Below are 20,490 nucleotides of genomic sequence, written 5' to 3'. Positions count from 1 at the left end.
CTCCTCTGGGAGAGAATTACTCAACCTGTGATGTTGATGGAGTAAGGACAAATGCCGCCTGGCTAGGTACCGAGTACCTATAGTACCTATAACATTGGAGGGTCAGTAGCTTTTAAAGATTATAGCTGTAACTGGAACTAACAAATCCTTTCTTGTTGTTCAGGTCCTTGAGGTGGTAAGGTTGAAGAAATGCAAAGTATTGCCAGTAATATCTAGCGAATTCCATTCATTTCTGTGTTCCTTTGACAGTTCCCTCTTAAAGGACGCTAACATTTTGGCATTATGTAGATGCATTTGAAGAGAATATGGCACAGCCAAAGTCTTAAAAACATATGTTAGTGTTTGCCCAGAAGTACTACTATCATTACTGGTAGTTTAGGACCTCCAAGCCTAGCTCAGGTAATGCAAATAAAATGCAGCTAAATTAAGATGTCTTTTTGGTAGTTGATGACTCTTCTGTCCTGGAAGTTGTCCAACAATCCATTGGTTAATCACTGGAAGACAGCAGGAAACATTGCACAAGCCAGATGATGTCTCTCTGTAATCGAATTGGCCAAGATGTGTCTGGAAACTTTCATTATAGAAGTCAAATTCTGGAGTGATCAGGGTTAGAGGTATACACTGATGTCATTTACATATTAAAATCACAAGAGCCTTTGGATCATCTGGTGAGAGTACCGATAATAATAATAAGAGACAAGACCATGGCAGGAAGGAGCACATGTCTTGTGTAGTTAAGAACAGAGGGCTTCTGCTTAGTGGATGATAAAATCCGTTATATCAAGCAGCTTCATGGCCCACCCTCTGGTCTCGTGAGCCCAACTGTCATATCTGAGGCCACCTCCAATGAGGGTCCTCTCACGGTGGTGCTCCTGATTGAGAGGATCAGAGACACATAGGTACATTCTAATCAAGTTGAAGGTGGAGTGGGGGAGCACCCAGGAACTAAGGCTGTCTTCTACTGCCTACATTTTCAGGGGTGGTATTAAAAATATTTAACCACCAGTACAGTATGAGCACTGACCAACAAGAACAGACATCAGCCATAATCCTGGAGCAGGATCTCCTGCTTGTCATATGTAGCCTTTGCAGGATTGTGAAGCTTTCCAGGAGATCCCAGGGGAGGGAGGAGTTCAAAGAACTTGGGGCTACAGCAATTCAATTTACCAAATAAGAAGGGGATCAATATTTTAACAAGCAGTGTGGCCATATTGATATGTATCAGCTAAATATCAGTCCCAGACATTTCTACTTAGTTCTCTTTTCCTGGCTGGGAACCCATGCCTAGACTACTGTGACTCTGATCCCCTTTCACTGTATATGAGTCTGGAAATCTTTCTAAATTCAGTCACTCTATGACCATGTGCCTTGGGGAGAGTGCTGTGTTACACTAAAGCACTTTGTAATATTGGCTGCCGGCATCAAAGATGAGCAACATACCAGGGCAGAGAGTTTCTTCTCCCTCTACTACACTTGGGATTCCACTGAAGAACCAGCAGCACCAGCATGCTTCTCGCACTGCGACAATGGTATAGTGTAAACAATGGTAAATGACCAAGTGGAACACACACCAGACCTTTATGGGGGGAAACTCACAGGAGCAGGAACAGGTATGGGTTCCCATCATGTACCACATTTGAAGCATCACTGTGAAATCTTGCAGGGCCAAGGGTCAGACTTGGGGAGAGGAACCCAGACTCAGGCTGTGAGGCTTTTACGCTGCATGATCAAGGAAACACCAGGTCAGAGGCCAGGTACAAGAGCAATGTGTATTAGCCTAGGTTACCCCCAAATCAGAGCCTGAAATGAGGGCTTAAGTCAGGGTAGCTTATGGGAAATGACTCCAAGGAACAGAAATGAGGGACAGGAAAAGTGAAAAGAAAAGGAGGAAACATCAATCCAAGGACGTGCTGCTGAGTTTTCACCCCTTGGGCCATGGAGGTCCATTTTGTAGGGACTCTCTGAGGAGTCCCATAGAATAAATTTTAGAGTTGTCAGCCCAAGGGATAGAAGAGGGCAGTATGTGTTCCCCAGCTCCTCTCCTTTATTGGTCAATGCCCTCACACTCCAGATTTTTCATGCATCAGAATGACTGGATGGGTTCCATCAGAAGTCTAACACCACAGTAGTAGGGAAGTCCCAGGGCAAAAATAAGAACCACGTGGTGCATCTGAAGCAAAGCACATTCAGGTGTCTTTGTGAAGCTGGTTAATACAACAAAAGCTGGAGTGGAAAATATAGTCAGGAAGGGAGGTAGAGAACAAAAGGTGTCTGATATACAGTGTGACTCATGGAAACTTGGCTCCAGCCCTACCCTCCTCAGTGTTTGAGGTGCAAAGTGCATACCACTCTTCCACTGACTTGATCAGTAAACTGGGATCCAAGCGTTGTAGTTGTAGCTATATGATGACAAACTAACAGCAATAATTTCTAGATCATCACTCGTATTTGGGAAAATGGTACTGTCTCTCTTAGCATGACTGGGAGACTAGGCTCAAGCCTTGCAACTGACCATGCCGTTGCCTAAACACTGTGCTAAAGTGGATTTCCAAGGAACTTTGCGGAAGGCAAACTCTTTTTCTAGGAGGGCAGATGGCTAAGAATCAGTCGGCCATGTTAAGCTTTATTTACCTCTCTGATTTGCAATTTACAAAACCACCAGTGAACACCACTCTTAAACGGTAGCAACAGCTGTAGAGAACAGGGCATACCAAAATCTGGTCATATTATCTAGTTTTCCGTAGGGATTTTAATTATGGAGGGCTTCTTGATCAGAGTAATTCTTGGATTCTTTGATTTATTACATTAGATTTGTGGGATGAGAGGAAATAAGGAAAACATATTCTCGTGATAGAAACATGTGGAGGGGATGACTTTTAGTTAAAATACAAATATATATCTCGTTTAGTACCACAACTGGTAAAATGAAATGGTTGTTGCTGTTTTTCTTTATGCCTCTGCTCATTCCCTGTCCTTTATCTGTAATTGCCTTCTTCCCTGCCACTTCACCTCACTCTTCCACATTCATCCCCAGGTTATTGCTACTCATTTCTCAAGACTTGATTCAGACACAGCCTCCTCTCTTCTATGCACACTCCATCATTTTGTATTGAAATTACTGATTTCATGTGTCTCCCTTATTAGCCCTTAAACTCCTCTTCAAGAGCACAGAAAAGTGTGCCTTTTTCTTCTTTAAATTCCTCAGCACCTCATACTGTGGATGGCACAATGTAAACTGTCAATAACATGTGGAAATTAAGTGGCTAATAGCAACAGAGTGTGAGAGAAAAGGAATTGAAGGAGACTCTTGGGTTTCTAGTTTGAGGAACTGATAGATAAATAGTATCATTAACCACGAATGAAAGAAAGCAGCTTTGGGGGAGAGGAAGGATAAATTTCGTTTGGGAGTGTTTCTGTGACCTTCAGATAAAGACATGTATTAGGCATTGAAAAAGAATGGAGTTCAGGAGCAAAAGCAGGGCAGGAGATAAGACTAAAAAAAATTAACAGAGGTTAAAATAATGGAATCTTGTGTTTCCCTCCTTTATCCTCCAAATTTAGTTATATCTAGTTTTTTTTATTAAATCCTTTCTCATTTTTTACTTTATTATGACTTTGTACATATGATTTGCATAACGTGTTGTGATCACATTTCCTTTCTTTAATAACTTTTTTTTGTGACATGAACTGTGTCATTTAAAAAAATTAGCTTAGCTTTCCAATTCCATTTACAACTCCCCTCAGTAAAGTCAGGTATGAGGTGGTGCAGCAATTCCATTTTTTCCCTTAAAGATGTGTCTGTCCACACCGTCATTCTCCTATTTCTATCTGAACGGACTGATGCGCTTCTAGGCACTTTCCTTTTGGCTCTCCAAAATCCCTTTCCCCCCTTGTCGCCCTCCGCCGTTCTGCCCCGCCCCACCGTGCCGTTCCTTCGCCTTCCTTCCCTTCCTCTTTCCTCCACCCTCTTCCCGTTGTTTCCTCGTCTCCTTTCCGTCCAAAGTCAAGGTCGGGACTTTCACCTGAGAGGTTTTCGTCACCAGTATGAAGATGCTCGCACGTTGTTCTCGTGTAGGAGTGGGGCAGGAACAGGGCTTGCTTGACTGGTACTCCGCCCTGTAGTGGGCTCAGGAAGAAACTTTGTCTTTTCACTGGGGAGACTCTCCCCAAATGCTACATCTGTAGGTCTTTCCTCTTTGATCGGTCTGTTTGCTGCAGTCTCTTTCCTGGACGGAGGGCGAGTCTGGGGCCAGAGGAGGGGAGGGGGCTTTGGATCTCTCTCTTCAGCGCGCAGGCTCTCATGGTACCCGGTTTTCAGCTCAGCTGCTCAAACCTTTTACAGAAGGGGAGGGGCTGGGCTATCTGGGGAAGGCGATCTGGGGGTTTCAGTGCATCTTAATCAGATTTTGAACCAATCTTTTCTGCGCCTCCTCCTCCTTTTTTTTTTTTTTTGTAATTCTAACACTAGGGCCAGTCCTCAGAGGTTCCACGTGATTCCAGTTTCTAAGCCGCCTCCTCCTCCCCCCTCCTTGTCTTCATTTGTTTTGGAGAAGGGGAGGGGAGTAATTCTAACGCTAGGACCCATCGGTCAGAGGTTCCACGTGCTTCCAATTTCTAAGCCTTCGTGCCTCTCGGTGAGAATTGACTTGCTGCCTGCCTATTGGCCCCAGCCATCTCAGGCTCCAAAATTTTAGAGATGTCCACAAATACTCTGGCTTATGTTCAGATTTTTTTGGAAATACTTTAATACTTTTCAGAAATACTTTAATTTCTTTATAATTTCTTAATTTAACTTTTGCAAAAGGCAAGTGAATCTATTGGCCATTTAAAAATCCAACTGTATTCTGGCTTTTTTTGTTTGTTTTTTTAATAGATTTGGGGAAGGACAAAAAGGAAAAAGAAAGGGAGGTGCATTGATGTATCACTTGCACTTTTAAGGCCATATGTTACAGACTCCAAATTTTCTACCGAGACATTATTTTATGATTCTATGCAGTTTTCTCAAGCTTAGATTAAGGGTGACATTATAAGTGTAACTGTCCTTAAAAAGACAATTTGACAACAAGTAAGCCCTTAATTTCATCATAAATAGGATGAAAATGTAACAGGAAATTTGTCACTTATAAGAGAGTAAAATCAAGTTTTAATTCTTATTTCATTAGGATTAGTTAGCAGGAAAGTTCTGTATTGTATATGTTTAGCTTCTGATACCAGCAAAAACAAGAAATGTGTAATGTAAGGCTTGAAAAAAATTATACTTTTAGCCAAGTGAGAAGCCAAATCCTGGCTTAAAGGGAGATCACATTTTCTTATTCTTCCATAGTTATCCTGATTAAATATGGGACTTGCACTGTATCCATGGGATTGTGTCTATTCTAATTCTATAAGCTTCCATCTTTCTTTACTCTGCTTAGTTACCACTCATCCACATGCTTTCCATCTTTTAACAATTTTTTTTGGCATCTTATTATCCCTTTATTGTCACTTTAGTAGGATTTCAAGATGAAACCCAGTATTCAATCTCCTCTATTTATCCAGAAGCCAAGTATGATGTTTTCACTAAATTCTTTTTTTTTTACTGTTAAGGTCTGATTGATATTACAAAGGATCCGGACTTCAATGGAATCTATGATGAAGACGTGAATGAAGATCCAACATATAATCCCAATAGCCCTGAAGAAAAAGCTGTTTTTATGAAATATGCTGAAAACATTATGCTAAAGTTGACATTTAGCACCACACAAGTTCAACAGTATGAAAATGTTTTTATATTTGAAACAGCCTATTGGCTCACTAATGCTATAAAATATAAGCAGGATTATCTTGATATTTGTACCTACCAGAGATTACAGCAAAGATTATATCTTCAGAAAAAAGTTATTCAGAAACACTTCGAGAAGAAAAAAGAAATCAGAAGAGGGATAGGATACCTAAAGTTAATATGTTTTCTGACTCCATTTCTCTTGAGTTTAAAAAAGAAGATGAAAGTTCCATATTTAAGTAGTCTGCTTCCACCTTTTTCAGGTAAGCGTATCACCAAAAAATCAAATATAAAATAATTATATAGATAGATTGATCGATTAAATTTATATTTAAATTCAGTTTTGCTTGTAGTAGGTGAGTCCAGGCATATAACCTTGCTGTAGCCTATTAGGAAACAAAACAAAACAAAATTTAATGTCTCCAAAGTAGTTACAAATATTTGCTACATGTGCATAGTACTTGGTGTATATTTATACCAATTATAGGGGCTATTAGAAGACTTAAAACTAAATTCTTAGAAAAATAGGGAAATATGCCATGTTCATGATGAGACGTATGATACACTGTGAATGTATCATATCTGATCTATAAACCTATAAATTCAATGCACTTCTATTCAAAATCCCTGTCATGTTTTTCATGAAAGTTTATAAATGATTCTGCAATTAATATTAAAGGGTCATGAATGGTGTCACATTTCTGAAAAAGAAATGAAAACATATTTTAAAACTTTACTAGTGTATTAGCACTGTTATACACAAATAAACCAATGTAAGAGAATAGAGAGCTGAAGTAGGACTGTACTTACATGGACTTTGACAGGCATGTAGTGCAAACTATTCCTTCCACCCAGATTAGCACAAAATTTATATGTTTTCTTTGATGCCCAAACATGGAGACTTACCATGGTGGGCAAATTTTCAGTAGAAATTTTGCAAATCATTTAATGAAAATTTGTATCATGAGCATTCAAATAGTGAAAATTATTACCCTTATCTGTGAACTACTTAAAAATGGGCTCATGACCGTTCTTATCCTGGGGGGGGTGGGGGAGGTAGGAGGGCAGTGTGGAACTAAGAGGCCTTTGATTAAAGAGAATGTTAGCTTTACCTGTAATGTTTTATTACTCAGATTATTGGAAGCAAATATGACTAAATGTTAGTAGTTCCAGGTGGTGATATTAGGGTGTTATATTATTCCTTGTACTTTTCTGTACCTTTTACGTTTCTCAAAATACATTATATACTTTACATTAATGAAACCATATTCTGCTAATAAGTCAAAATATTAGGCAAACCTAATCATTACTGGCGTTTTAGAAAATCATTTTTCTAAAATAAATGTTGTATGTGTGGTTTTATTACTTTCCGAAAAAGTGAGCTGGTAATTTTTGTCAGTAAGAGATACCCACCTATTTCTTTTTAATGTCTCTTTTTGCCTGAACCAGCTCAGGTTAAGTTTTTGTTTATTTAGCTCAAGAATCTCTGAGGCATAGTTTCAAATCTTTTCTGACAATTGGAGGTAAGATATTAGTTGAACTCACACATAGAAATCAATAAGTAGAATAATGTTTTGACTATTCTCTTGAAATGTCTATACAATGAAACTATAGAAAATGCCCAAAATATATGATATAAATATATTTTCATGTTTAAAATATAAATTAAGGCCATGATTTTAGAGGCTATAATTGTCAAGATTTTCATTTAATGTGGGTTTTTTTTCACTTGATTTATCTGGATCTTCAAAATATGATTGTGTATATGCTGTTTTCACTTTTTGAATTGAAGTTTGTTTTCATTTTTGGAGATGACAAGGTCAAGACAGAGCGAGAATTGCCTCCATTTATTTATGGACGAGATTTTAAATGCCAGCATTTTCACTACAAAGAGGATCAGTATTTTCATGTTCATGGAGGAATTGAATTTGATATCAGCACACCTTCAATTGAGAGTGCTTTGGAAGATTTTCAGGTTTAAATTATTATTGTTCCTGAAATGGTTTATCATTTCTCAACTCTTTTATCTTATTCTCCATCCAGAAACAGTCTCTGTTGGTACAGGCACTAGGCCAATCTCCAAATGATTACCTTCCTAACTCACTTATCTTTTCATACATTATGTAACATACATGAATTAAGTGCAACTATATCTGAGGTATGTTAGGTGTCAGAGGTGAGATGATAAGTAAGTTAGGTACAACTATCCTCACAGAATTTATAGACCTCTAATGGACCAAATGTGCCCTAAAGTAGTTAATCAAAGAGTATAGTAGAAATCCTTCAACATTCACTACATATTCTTCCATTTTCCTCAAAGATTAGTATTAGAACAGAGATCCTCTAGAGTTTAAGAACAATAATTTAATCTAGAATTTAATATACACGTTATAACATTTGAATTACCGTTGCTTTTCTACCTTCCTTATGTTATCTTTTGTATTTTTCCCTCACTCCTGAAGTAGGAATTGGATACATGAAGTTATCATTAGGGTCTGGTGGGATATTATATTAAAAATTTATCATTTACAAGTATAAAATTTCATCTAAAAGAAGCCATAATTATTTAGGGTTGTTTAAAGATATGTTTTTAGTAACATAACTCATATTTTAGAACAACTTAGAAACAATACGGGATTGTGCTGCTAATGCTTTTGTAGAAGATTCAGGATACAAAGAATATTACTCAATACCAGTCATGGAACTTAATGGAAAAAGGTAAGGAACTTTGAGTAATTATTCACAGTAGCCACAACTTGTTGAAAGTTAGGAGGAAACAAGGAAAGTGTGAAAATGCAAAGGCTAACTTAATATTCAGCATAGAGATCCTAGAACAATAACCCACGTGAATGAAATACAGATTCAACAAAGTATTAAATAGTATATTTATTACTTCATGCTCTTTGGTACATTCTGTATAATAATCCTTACAGATGGTGATTAGTTCTTAAAACTGTCACCGTGATTATAGGGGATGGAGGCGGGCCTACTGAAAAGCAGTGGACTCAGCCCAAAGCCCTTTAGTTCCATAAAGAATATGATTTAAACTCCTCTTCCTCTCCTGGGTCTTGTTATGCCTGTCATCTTTTGAAGCTATATGTTTCTCTAAGTTTTTCTAGGGTCTTTTATGTCGTGTATTCTTGGATTTTCGTATCTTGGACACTGAAGTTTGGAAATATGGAAAGTGGAGCCATGGGCATTGTTATTAGGAGGTAGAGACTTGAGATTGAAAAGCATATAGGAGAGGTTTTTTGATTTTGTTTTTTTAAGGCATGGAAGTGGTTTAGAGAACAACTCTGGAACTCTGGAGAAGAACAGCTTTTAAATGGGGTGGGGAGATGCAGAAGAGAGAGCAGAGGAGACTGAGAAGGAATGATACGGGGAGGTGGACCAATAAAGTATGATAGCATGGAAGCCAAATGGGGAGAATTTTTAAAATACGGAAATAGTTAGAAGCATCAAATTCAACAGAGAAAAGGCCAAGTCAACTTAAGACTAAAGAGAGGACTCAATTTGGCAATGATTTGGTAAGAGAATTAGTTCTGGTTATAGGCTATGTGTAGTGAGCCGAAGGGTGAAGTTGGGGAAAGTTCACGGAATGTGAAGAAGTAAAGACAAAGATTATAAATTTCTCTTAAGATGCATGGCAATGAGGAACATACCAGAAACAAGACGAGGGAGAAGCAAGATAAACAATGAAAGGTGGATCTTTCCGTTAATACTGCCTGGATGCACACATGGTACTAGAGATGAAGTCAAAGACCATGAGGCTAATGACCTCCATGATTTTGGAAGGAATTAAGTAATAGACCTCATGCCTCTAGAATGGACAGTTAGTGTGCATCTTCCTGGAGGAGGAAATCTCTCATTCATGGATCCAGTACCTATTGACATACTCCATGTACAACCCTTGCCAAGCTAAATAGGATCCTGGAAGCACCTCTGAATAATGCTTTATTCTCCCAGGGTGTAGTGTCTGGCTGGACACTAATGATCCTGGGCATGCAGGGAATCGGGTGAGATGAAAGCTGTGCTTGGTGAGATATCTTCAGTTTCCTTCTTGCCTGTCTGAGCTCTCTGTAATGATCTGCTGCTGGGCTCCTGGCACTCAGTAGGCCCCCATGAAGGCAACTCAGCAGCAATGCCGTTGCATTAGAGACGCTGTTGCTCCTGGTTGTGGATCAGGTGTCCCCTCTGGGGCTCGCTCCTCATGCCTGCTGAATAGCATGCATCAGCTGTGAGACATGTGGAAGCCAATCCAATGAAACAAGGAGAATTTCTTTCCTGGTTTTATTGGTTTCAAGGAAGTGCTGCCTTGAACCCCTAAGAATTTGGTGCAAAAACAACTTTTTTGGTCGTTTTGCTAACGGTTGTTCTTTCCTGTGATGTAGGGATCATTCTGTGTTGGTGCTGGACCAGAGAATAATCTGAATGATTGAAAACATGACATCTTAAAATCTCCCCTCTTTGATTTTAAGGGCATTGTTATTGGTCTGAGCTCATGTGTCTTGATATTCTTTTTCCTCAGAATAGTTTATCTCCTAGGAAACCCCTGGTCCCTTATGAAAACAGGATCAGTTCAGATGGTCCTCCAGGCATGCCTGGAAACATCCAAATCCTAGATTGATTTTGGTTCAGGTTGGGTTCTCCTACCACACCAGAATCAAAAAAATAGGGACCACAGTCAGATACTCAGGATTTGGCCACCCATAAAAGTACAAGAACCCATGAATTATTAAGGTGACAATGACTGGAGCAAAACTATTAATTTATACCAGTACTAAAATGTCCTATTTTGGGGGGAACATACCAGCATTGTGATACTGTTGTGGATATTAGGGGGCAGGTCAGAAATCAACTTAATATGACAGTGGTGTATCAGGGAAACGTGGTTCCAGAAGCTCCTCAGAAGCTGGGTGCAGATTCCCAGGCAGAAGAATATGAAGGGAGTTATTTTAAAAGTGAGGCTCCCTTATAGTCCCTGCTGATGACTGCACAAAGGTTTTGAGTAAGAACAGTGGGTATGTCACTGCAGTCCTTGGATGATGGCTCGCTCACTGCGCTTGCTATCTGGGCTTTCTGTGCTTCCAGTGTCATCTCATTGCAGGTTGTGTAGCCAATCTTGGGGGGGAGGTCACAAAATTCTGTGGTAGAGACCTTCTCAGGGCATAGACACCTTCACCACCTGTTGCTTCTCCAGTTTCTAAGGTAGGAGAGCCCCCTGTTAATTCTAAATGCTTGATTTGTATTGGAGAAGTAAATTGAATTTCTGGAAGAAATCAACCCATATTCTCTTGTATTTTTTAAATTTATAAGTCTGTTTCATTGCCTCAGCAGTGATCTAAGAGTACCTCACTGAGTACCAGGGCTGCAGGGGTAGTCAGCAGCTTCTTACCACAGCCAAAGCCAGCTCCCTGGAGAAGTCCATAAAAAGAAGAGGTTGTAGGCACTGGGACTCTATGATGTGGTGCTGAGCCACTCAAAGACCAAAGGATATCCTCAGTGTGATCCCCTATGCTGACATCTATGGAGGCAATCTTGTGGGACTTGGGGTATCTGTGGCATCTACTCTTAGCAGCGTGTATGACACGAAGGGAAAGTGAGCTATTTTCTTCTAGAAATTTAGTTTAGTCATCCACTGTAAATTAAGCATCTAGGTATAATTCATACAGCTCCTTAAGGCCCTAGAACCTATCACTACTGTGATTTGAAAGCCTTCAAATCTGAGTAAGATTCAGAATAACTGTTCCTCAACTTTGGAGGCCGGAGTCTAGTAAGTTAGGCAAGTCCCCAGTCATGAAGGTGGCACCTCCACAAGCTGGGGCCCACGGGAAATGTGACAAGTCCCACCACCTAGACTGGCACTGTCTCTGCAAGGTGTGCATGAAGACAGCCTTCAGTTTCGATTTTTGTGGTCTAGTTTCCTTTTGGGAGAGAGGATGGTAGATGAGAAGAATGATAACTTCAAATACATGCAAACAGGTCCTCAAATGTGCCTCCATCCCTGCAGAAGTCTATTATATTCAAAAAGTTGGGATGGAAGTAAAGATCAAGGAAGAGAGGATATCTGCCTCCAACCAGTTCATAACAGTATTTCCCTAGACCTTCTTTTTCAATCAAGTACAATTTAAACTACAGTTTTGTATTTGTATACAGTTTTGTATTTGTAATTATTATAGAAAAATACAGTTTAGTCAGCATAGAAAAAAAGTAGCAAATTACTTCGAAGTCAGAAAGATTTATCTTTTTTCTTTTTTTATAGCTACTATGTGATCTGTTTTGAACTTGAAACTTACTATCATCAACTATATAAGACAAAGTGGTGGGGAGCCATAAATGAAATCGTGAACAATCTGAAACCGAAAAGACTTCCACTAACAGATGCTCAATTACATGAACAATTTAAGAAAAAATTTGGTTTCAAAAAAGCTATGAAATGCAAGGTATTTCAGTAATTATCACACACTTTAGGAAGCTATTATAAATAATATGTTATTATAGATAAGTATATGTCTCAACTTTTTATCTTAGGGATAAATATTAGGTTAAATAAAGTTTTCAGTGTGAAATAAAAATTCCACATTTTAGCAGCTTAGAAGCTATATAATTCTGGATTATAAATTTCTGGTAGGGTTACAAAACAATGTTAATGAACTGTTAAGATTGTGACCAATCTTAATAATGGCTAGTATTTATTGAGTGCTTATTTTGTGTGCCAGACACTTTATAAATCCTTTTAACAAATTTTTTCAAGGTATTAGTACTATTGTTATCATTCTTAATTTACAAAAGAGAAATTTGAGGCACAGCAAGTTAAGGATCTTTTCCAAATCACACAGCTAGTAAATGGCAGAGTCAGGCTTCAGTCCTCAGAACCAAACCTGAGGAATAAACCTGTCATCCTGAACCAAATCAAACTTAAATCAAATCTTAAAATATTAAGTAGTCAGATGTCTCAAAGAAGAGTGTACTCTTATACAAATTGTATAAATTCTATAGCTATATATTTCTAGTTTCTAGATTTCTAAATTAGATGGTTCTTAAATCAGAAAAGGAACCCAGTGATCTCCATTTGTGTAAGTATTTCAGAAAGAAAATTGTCTATCCTGTTTTAATTGTCTCCAGAGAAGGATCTACAATTTCTCCCTAAAAAGGGGGGGAGAAAAAAAAAAAACTTCCCAAAAATTTTTTTCAAATTTCTCAATGTTTCTTTATAGTTCTAATAACATTAATCATTCTCCAGTGAGACACTTTCCACATGGATCTTGCGAAAATTCTACTGTAACTGAGCGCCAGTCCCGTGATAATATTAATATATATTTATTGATTATGTTATGTATTAGCATTATATTTATTATAAATACATTGTCCTTTTTTCCCCCTTATGCTAAATGTTAAGTGTATTTTGAAAAATTTATTCTGGCCCTCTTAATAATTTTAGAGCATCCCATTTGGTATGAAGTCTGCTGTTGAAAGAGGATTATCTGCTGTTTTCCACACATTTAGCCGTAAAACCTCAAGCTCGACCATCAATGTTTCAGATGAAGCAGGTTATGCTATTTTCCATCATGCTGCTCTACACAACAGAGTTGCTATTATATGTCAGCTGTGCAATGCTAACTTCAACGTCAACCAGAGACGCTTTATTATGTTTAGCCAAGGTACCATGAAGTTTTTAAAATTTAAACTTTTACTTATTACCCCTACTCAGAATTAAGAATGCATGTTGATTTTAGAGCAAGATTAAAATTTGGCACTGGGACCTAGAGCAAAGGTGAAGTTTTTGTTTCCCCTATTTCAGAGGGGCTCCTTTTAGTTTTCTAAGTATATCACTTGTTGCTCTCCTGTATAGTATTACCTATTTGTTTATGTGTCTCCCTCACTTGAATCACTCCTTAAAGGCAGTGATTTGGTTTGCTATGCCGTGATATTCGAGTGCCTAGAAGAAAGCCTCAGGAAATAGTTGTTGGATGAATGCATGGTTGCATGAATGCAGGGTGGCATTTGGTAATCACTGGGATAATTACTGTATAATAATGTACTAGAGAAATTTGGAGAAAAGGTAGATAAATGGGGAACCCAGCAGAACATCCATTTCTTATCCCAGAGTTCTCAGCCAGGAAATAGTTTCTTCATAGTACATAAACTTAAATTATAATTAATAACAAAAAAATTTATCCATAATAATAATTTTTTAGATTAATGCCCCTTTAAGGCTAACTTAGTTCTGACCTTAAAAAGCCATTTTTCCTGGGGCGCCTGGGTGGCACAGCGGTTAAGCGTCTGCCTCCGGCTCAGGGCGTGATCCCGGCGTTGTGGGATCGAGCCCCACATCAGGCTCCTCCGCTATGAGCCTGCTTCTTCCTCTCCCACTCCCCCTGCTTGTGTTCCCTCTCTCGCTGGCTGTCTCTATCTCTGTCGAATAAATAAATAAAATCTAAAAAAAAAAAAAAAAAAAAGCCATTTTTCCTGAATATTAGGTATGCATACCTATATATGCATTCATCAGCATAAATTTAACCAGTATAAAAATGATAACGTTGAAAATGAAAGCAAAAGTCCTCCATAACTGAAGAGGGAAATAGAGAAAATATCAGGAATCGCTGACACAACAATATTGGCAATAAGAAATGATGATTTTATGTTTTAACTAGCTATCTTAAAAAGTTGTGTTAAATTTTCACACACCAAAGCAGAATGTTCTGCTTTAATCCTATTGACTACTAATAAATTCTGTATTCTTATCAAGTAATTAAAATGTTTTGATATTAAGATCCTTCTATTACTTGATTAAAATAGAGCACAGATTCAGTTAAATTTAAATGCAATGAGTACTCTGTTAAAGATGTGTTATATTTTAAGCCTTTTTTTGGTGTGAAAAAATCTTTGGTAAATCAAAATCTCTCATTCATCTTGTGACTACTTGATTTCCCTTTGCTAAGAATTGGATAGATTTTGAAGTATGGGAAGTGTGTAACTCTACCTGCAATGTCTACTCATTATGACTTTACAACACAGAACTGCCCCAACTGTCCGATTTGACCAGACACTTGAGAGGCAGTGCCCCAGGTCTGCTCTGCCATGATGTCGGGCCCAGAGGGCTTGACCAAAGCTACACTCAGTCCTGTTTAATGCAGTCCTGCCTTTGGTATCCAAGCATCATCATTTTGTTCTTATTCATACGAGTTTATTTTGACTAATTTAGGGAGCTGCTATACATTAATAATCATACTTCTGTGTGTATTCCTCTTTAAAACAGATTCATCAAAAATGGACATGAAAAAAGAAAGAAATGGTAAGACATAAGTAGAATATTTGGTGCATATGAAAGGTTATCGTATATGTTAAAACTCTCCTTATAGTGTATATATAGTCTCCAAATGTTCTGTCACAGGAGAACATCACATAATGATGTTTTGTCTGTATTTTGAAGTATACATTTTTTTCTACCCGTGGTCATTTATTCATATTCCTCTTAAGTCTTGGGGGTTTTTTTGTTTTGTTTTGTTTTTTACTGTGGAATTTGCAGTTACCTCTACTTATTTGTATAAAATCAGTCCCCAAAGTAGTTTTTATGCCTTAATAAATACATACATACATACATACATACATACGTACATACCTGCAGCTAATATTATTTAGCTATGCTGCCATCTAGTGACATTAACAATCCGTAAGGTCTGAGGAATGAGGCATTCTTGACTGAGGTGAGAGATTTGACCTAAGTATTGAATATAGAGAGTCAGAAAAATTTTAAAGGCCGTATCTTCTATATCTGTCTCTAAAAGACTATGCCTTCGTTCTGTATATAGGATAATTCAAGGAGGGTTTATTTTTTTCAGGGTTTAGTCCTACTTAATTGATCAGTGACAGCCAACTTCAGCTTGGTTTGTTTATCCCCAGAATACACAGCCAGCAACACAGTGAACCTGACATGAAAGTGGTGAATCGTAGCGTGATTTAGCCATTCTTCCAACTCAGGAGTTTAACATCTTTTTTTAATTGCAGTATAATTAACGTACAGTTTTATACTAGGTTCAGGTGTATAATACAGTGATTCAACAATTCTGTACATTACTCAGTGCTCATGATGACAAGTGTGCTCTTTATTTTTTTTTTTTTTAAAGATTTTATTTATTTTATGTGACAGAGAGACAGCCAGCGAGAGAGGGAACACAGCAGGGGGAGTGGGAGAGGAAGAAGCAGGCTCACAGCGGAGGAGCCTGATGTGGGACTCGATCCCGGCACGCCGGGATCACGCCCTGAGCCGAAGGCAGACGCTTTAACGACTGCGCTACCCAGGCGCCCCACAAGTGTGCTCTTTAATCCCCTTCGCCTACTTCACTCATCCCCCACCTACTTCCCCTCTGGTAACCATCAGTTTGTTCTCATGTTTATGAGTCTGTTTTTTGTCTCTTTTTTTCTTTGTTTGTTTTGCTTCTTAAATTCCATGCATTAGTGAAATCATATGGTATTTGTGTTTCTCTGATCTACGTATTTCACTTAGCATTATATCCTCTGGATTCATCCATGTTATTGCAAATGGCAGGATTTCATTCCTTTTTATGGCTGAGTAATATTCCATTATATATATATACATATATATATATATACTCTTTATTCATTCATCTATTGATGGACAGTTGAGCTGCTTCCATATTTGGCTATCGTAAATAATGCTGCAGTAAACATAAAGGTACATGTATCCTTTTGAATTAGTGTTTTTTAATTCTTTGGGCAAATATACAGTAGTGTGATAACTCTATCATATGGTAAGTCTATTTTTAATTTTTTGAGGGATGTTTCCATACTGTTTTTCACAGTGGCTGTACCAGTTTGCATTCCCACCAACAGTGCAAGAGGATTCCTTTTTCTCCACATCCTTACCAACACTCATTGTTTCTTGTGTTTTTTATTTTAGCCATTCTGATAGGTGGTTTTGATTTGTATTTCCCTAATAATTAGTGCTGTTGAGCATCTTTTCATGTGTCTATTGGCCATCTGTGTCTTCTTTAGAGAAATGTCTGTTCATGTCTTCTGCCCATTTTTAAATTAGATTATTTGTTTTTTGAGTGTAGAGTTTTATAAGTTCTTTATATATTTTGGATATTAACCCCTTATCAGATATATCACTTGCAAATATCTTTTCCTATTCAGTAGATTGCCTTTTAGTTTTGTTGATTGTTTCCTTCACTGTGCAGAAGCTCTTTATTTTGATGTAGTTGCAATAACTTGTTTTTGTTTCTTTTGCCTCATGGGACATATCAAGAAAAGTGTTGTTATGGCTGATGTCAGAGAAATTACTGCCCTGCACTCTTCTAGGATTTTTATGGTTTTAGGTCTCACATTTAGGTCCTTAGTACATTTTGAGTTTATTTTTGTGTGTGGTGTAAGAAAGTGGCCAGTTTCATTCTTCTGTATGTTGCTGTCCAGTTTTCCCAACACCATTTGTTGAGGAGACTGTCTTTTTCACATTGCATCTTCTTACCAAGAAGAGTTTATTTTTAAATAAACCATTTATAAAAACCTGAATCTTGTAGGGGGAAGGCAGAAGTTATTCAAACCAGCCATCTTCCATTGGTGGAGGAATGCAGCTAACCTGAGGTGATCATAGAGACGATAGTGTACTGACCTCATTCTCCTCCCTTCTCCAGTCTCCTGCCAGCGATCCCCATTGGCAGACACTGACAGAAAGACAAAGGACAGGCATTGCAAATTCTGCACAGTGGGTAGCAAAGGAAGGTGGCGGGGTGGGGGGGCATGGAGCTTATCTGGCCCACTTATCTGGCCTACTCCCAGTAGGAATTTGCAGCTGAGTAACAATAGTGTGTTTCCTGCATTTTTGCTTTCTTTTGTCATTTTCTAAGTATCACTTATCCCTGCCTTATATGATATTATCTCTCTATTGTGTCTCCCTCACTTTAATAAGCTCCATAAAGGCCAAAGGTGTAGTTCACTTTGCCATGATATTCTAGTGCTCAGAAGAAAGCCTGGTATTAGTAAGTGATTAGGAAATAGTTGTTAAATGAATACATGAATGGATGGATGCAGGGTAGCATTTGACCATCACTGGCAGAATTCAGAGTTGTGTAATAGAGATATTATGGCTTTCAGGTCCCAATAGAGCATCTGTTCCCTAGCCCAGGGTTCTCAACCAGAGAATAAATTCTTCAGACTACATAAACCCTTCCAGAACTTCCCTAATTCTAGCATGTCCCAGGCCAGTGTTTCTCATCCTCAGCACTGTTGACATTGTGGACTGGGTAATTCTTTGTTGTGGGGGGCTTTCCTGTACACTATAGAATGTTTACTATTAATCACTGAACTCTACCTCTGAAACTAATAATATGCTATCTGTTAATTAATTGAATTTAAATTAAAAAATTTTTTTAAAAAAGGAATGTTTAGTATTACTCCTGGCTTCTTACCCCTAAATGCCAGTAGCAATCCCCACCCCAGCTGTTACAAACAAAAATGTCATCAGACATTGCAGATGTTGGGGGGAGGGCACTTTATCCCAGGATTCTGGGATAAACTTTCAAGTACAAAGGAATCATCCACGGATCTTGTTAAAATGCATATTCTGATTCAGAGTACCTGGGTTGGTGTCAAGGTTCAGCATTTCTATTAAGCACACTTCATAGTAGTAAGAAGGGGATGTAAGAATAGTACTCCCAGGTTGTCTTAAATTTTTTTTTTTTTTTTTTTTTTTTTTTTTTTTTTTGAGGAAGGCAAAGAAGAGACGGAGAGGGCGGTAGGGGGGCTTGTGTGGTTAAAAAAAAATAGGTCATTTTGATATGTTTCTACTGCTGAGAGCAGCTAACAGCCTTTTGTTGATTGAAATGAACCACCATGTTCTATAGTCCTATGATTAGATCTCAGTCTTTGGGGAGACTGTGAACTTCACATGTACTTGTCAGTCCTGACTCCCACCTTAGGTGTGTCAGGGTGGTTGGAGGGGGATAGAATTGGGTATTTCCCTTCCCCCAGGTAGGTTAGGCTCTGATACAACCCAGCAGGTTAGGTTCTCATAAAATAGTTTCTCCTGAGGTCAAGCCTTTAGTTAAGAGAAGTGGAATGCTCTGGTATATCTCAAAATGGTTCCTTTTCCCCTGCCCTCCCAAGCATGAGGGAATCTTTCTCTGATATCCACTGTGAGGACCTGGTCAAACTCCTGGAGTTAAAACTCACTGAAGCATGGGGAAGCCCTGGGGGGTTGGGACTGAGTCCCCCTGGAGTTTTTAACTCTCTGACTTATCCACAATGAGCCACCAGCAATTTGTTAATTATAGTTCGGATTTTCCTGTTACCAAAACCCAGGTTCAGCTGCCTATTACTCAAAAAGCCAATACTCGAGAGACGAGTTTTGATTGGAAAGGAATATGAGCTTTGTTCAGGAGGCTGGCCTTCTGGGGAGAAGGCCAACTGTTGTCCAGAGGCCAACTCCAAGGTTTCTGCCTGGCCCAAGAAGGATTTTTGAAGGAGTTTTGGGGCAGTTAATCAATAAATCGGCTACAGTGGTCTGTAACATTTCTTTTAATTACAGGCAGACTGAATGGTGTCAGCTGTAGACATTACCTTAGTGCTTGGAGGTTGTGCAAGGGGGTTGTGCAAAGGGGTCTGGTTCTTTAGTGCCAAGGGGTTGCACAAGAGGCTCTGGTTTCTGTTTCATGTTGTTCAGAAGCCTCCTGTTCTTTCTGGGAAAGAATGCATGATCTATAGATATACAAAGAAAGGTTAATCGATGACATATGGGCTAAGGGTGATTGCTAAAACTTAGGACTGTTAGGTCGGCTGCAGGGACCGAGGCAGCTCTACCACTCTAGCACTGGTTCCCGTGGAGGTTTGTTTTCAGTCACGCATGCTTCTCTGCATCAGCCTGTCTGTATCTCCAACTTTGGGGGGCAGCATTTTTGCTGAGACCTCACTTCTCAATCATATACAAGGAGAGTTGTTGAGTTCTCAGTTTGTTTAGTTTTCTACTTGCTGTTAGGACAGAGTGGTGACTTCCATGCCTGACCAGTAGCTGGAAGACTAAGCAGTGATTTTAGATAGATAAATCAGGTCAGCTATCACAGATGATCAAAGGCTATGATATAAAGCTTAGATGTGTAACTCAGGCCAGAGGCCATTGGAAGTATCTGAGTTGGGAGAAAACCAGTGCTTCACTGAGGAATTGCCATTTAGACTGAGAAGTAGGAGTTAACTGGACGCTGGTCAGAAAAGCATTGTTTGGGAAAAGGAAGCTTTCAGACAGCAGGAATAGCCCAAGGTGACCGGATAATTCATCATCCAAAACAGGGATACTTGAAAATGGAAGAGGCTCTATTAATCATCATGCTGGGGCAACAGGCACAGATGGGTGCTTTCCTGGGGAGGCTGGGTGTGGCTGGTTACCCTGCATTTGAGGAGCTGCAAGAAGGCCCAAATGAAGGGAACAAGTTGTGTATGTCATAGGTTTTTTGGTGGGAGGGGGAGAGCTCGTGGTTTGGGTTAAATTGGAGCCAGTGGATCCTTTTCCTATATTCATAATCAGATGGCCTTGAGAAGCCACTGAGAAGTTTTAGGCCAGTAGGTAAGAAGATCAGGTTTACATTTTGAAATAATGGACTGGTGAAGGGCAAGAACGGAGTGGGAGGCTTAGAGTGGGGAGGTTGTGGCAGTAAAGATAGGTTGTAAAGATACTTAAACTTGGTGACGGACTGGTTATGGAGACTGAGATGAGAAGG

The 20,490-nt window shown here is 38.8% G+C and overlaps 1 protein-coding gene across 1 annotated transcript in view; it reads left to right on the top strand.

Moving 5' to 3' along the window:
- ANKAR (ankyrin and armadillo repeat containing) overlaps window positions 1-20,490 on the top strand; it is a 67,641-nt gene that overhangs the window by 2,945 nt on the left and 44,206 nt on the right. Inside the window, exons 2-6 of the mRNA XM_040642961.1 lie at window positions 5,587-6,024; window positions 7,573-7,736; window positions 8,376-8,479; window positions 12,024-12,204; window positions 13,203-13,422. Of these exons, the coding sequence (XP_040498895.1) occupies window positions 5,587-6,024; window positions 7,573-7,736; window positions 8,376-8,479; window positions 12,024-12,204; window positions 13,203-13,422 (1,107 nt within the window). The remainder of the gene's footprint in view (window positions 1-5,586; window positions 6,025-7,572; window positions 7,737-8,375; window positions 8,480-12,023; window positions 12,205-13,202; window positions 13,423-20,490) is intronic.

Source organism: Ursus maritimus, unplaced genomic scaffold, assembly GCF_017311325.1.
Source record: "Ursus maritimus isolate PB19 unplaced genomic scaffold, ASM1731132v1 scaffold_1, whole genome shotgun sequence".
NCBI classification, from domain to species: domain Eukaryota; kingdom Metazoa; phylum Chordata; class Mammalia; order Carnivora; family Ursidae; genus Ursus; species Ursus maritimus.
Note: the sequence above shows the minus strand (reverse complement) of the source record. Positions and strands in the feature narration are given on the sequence as shown.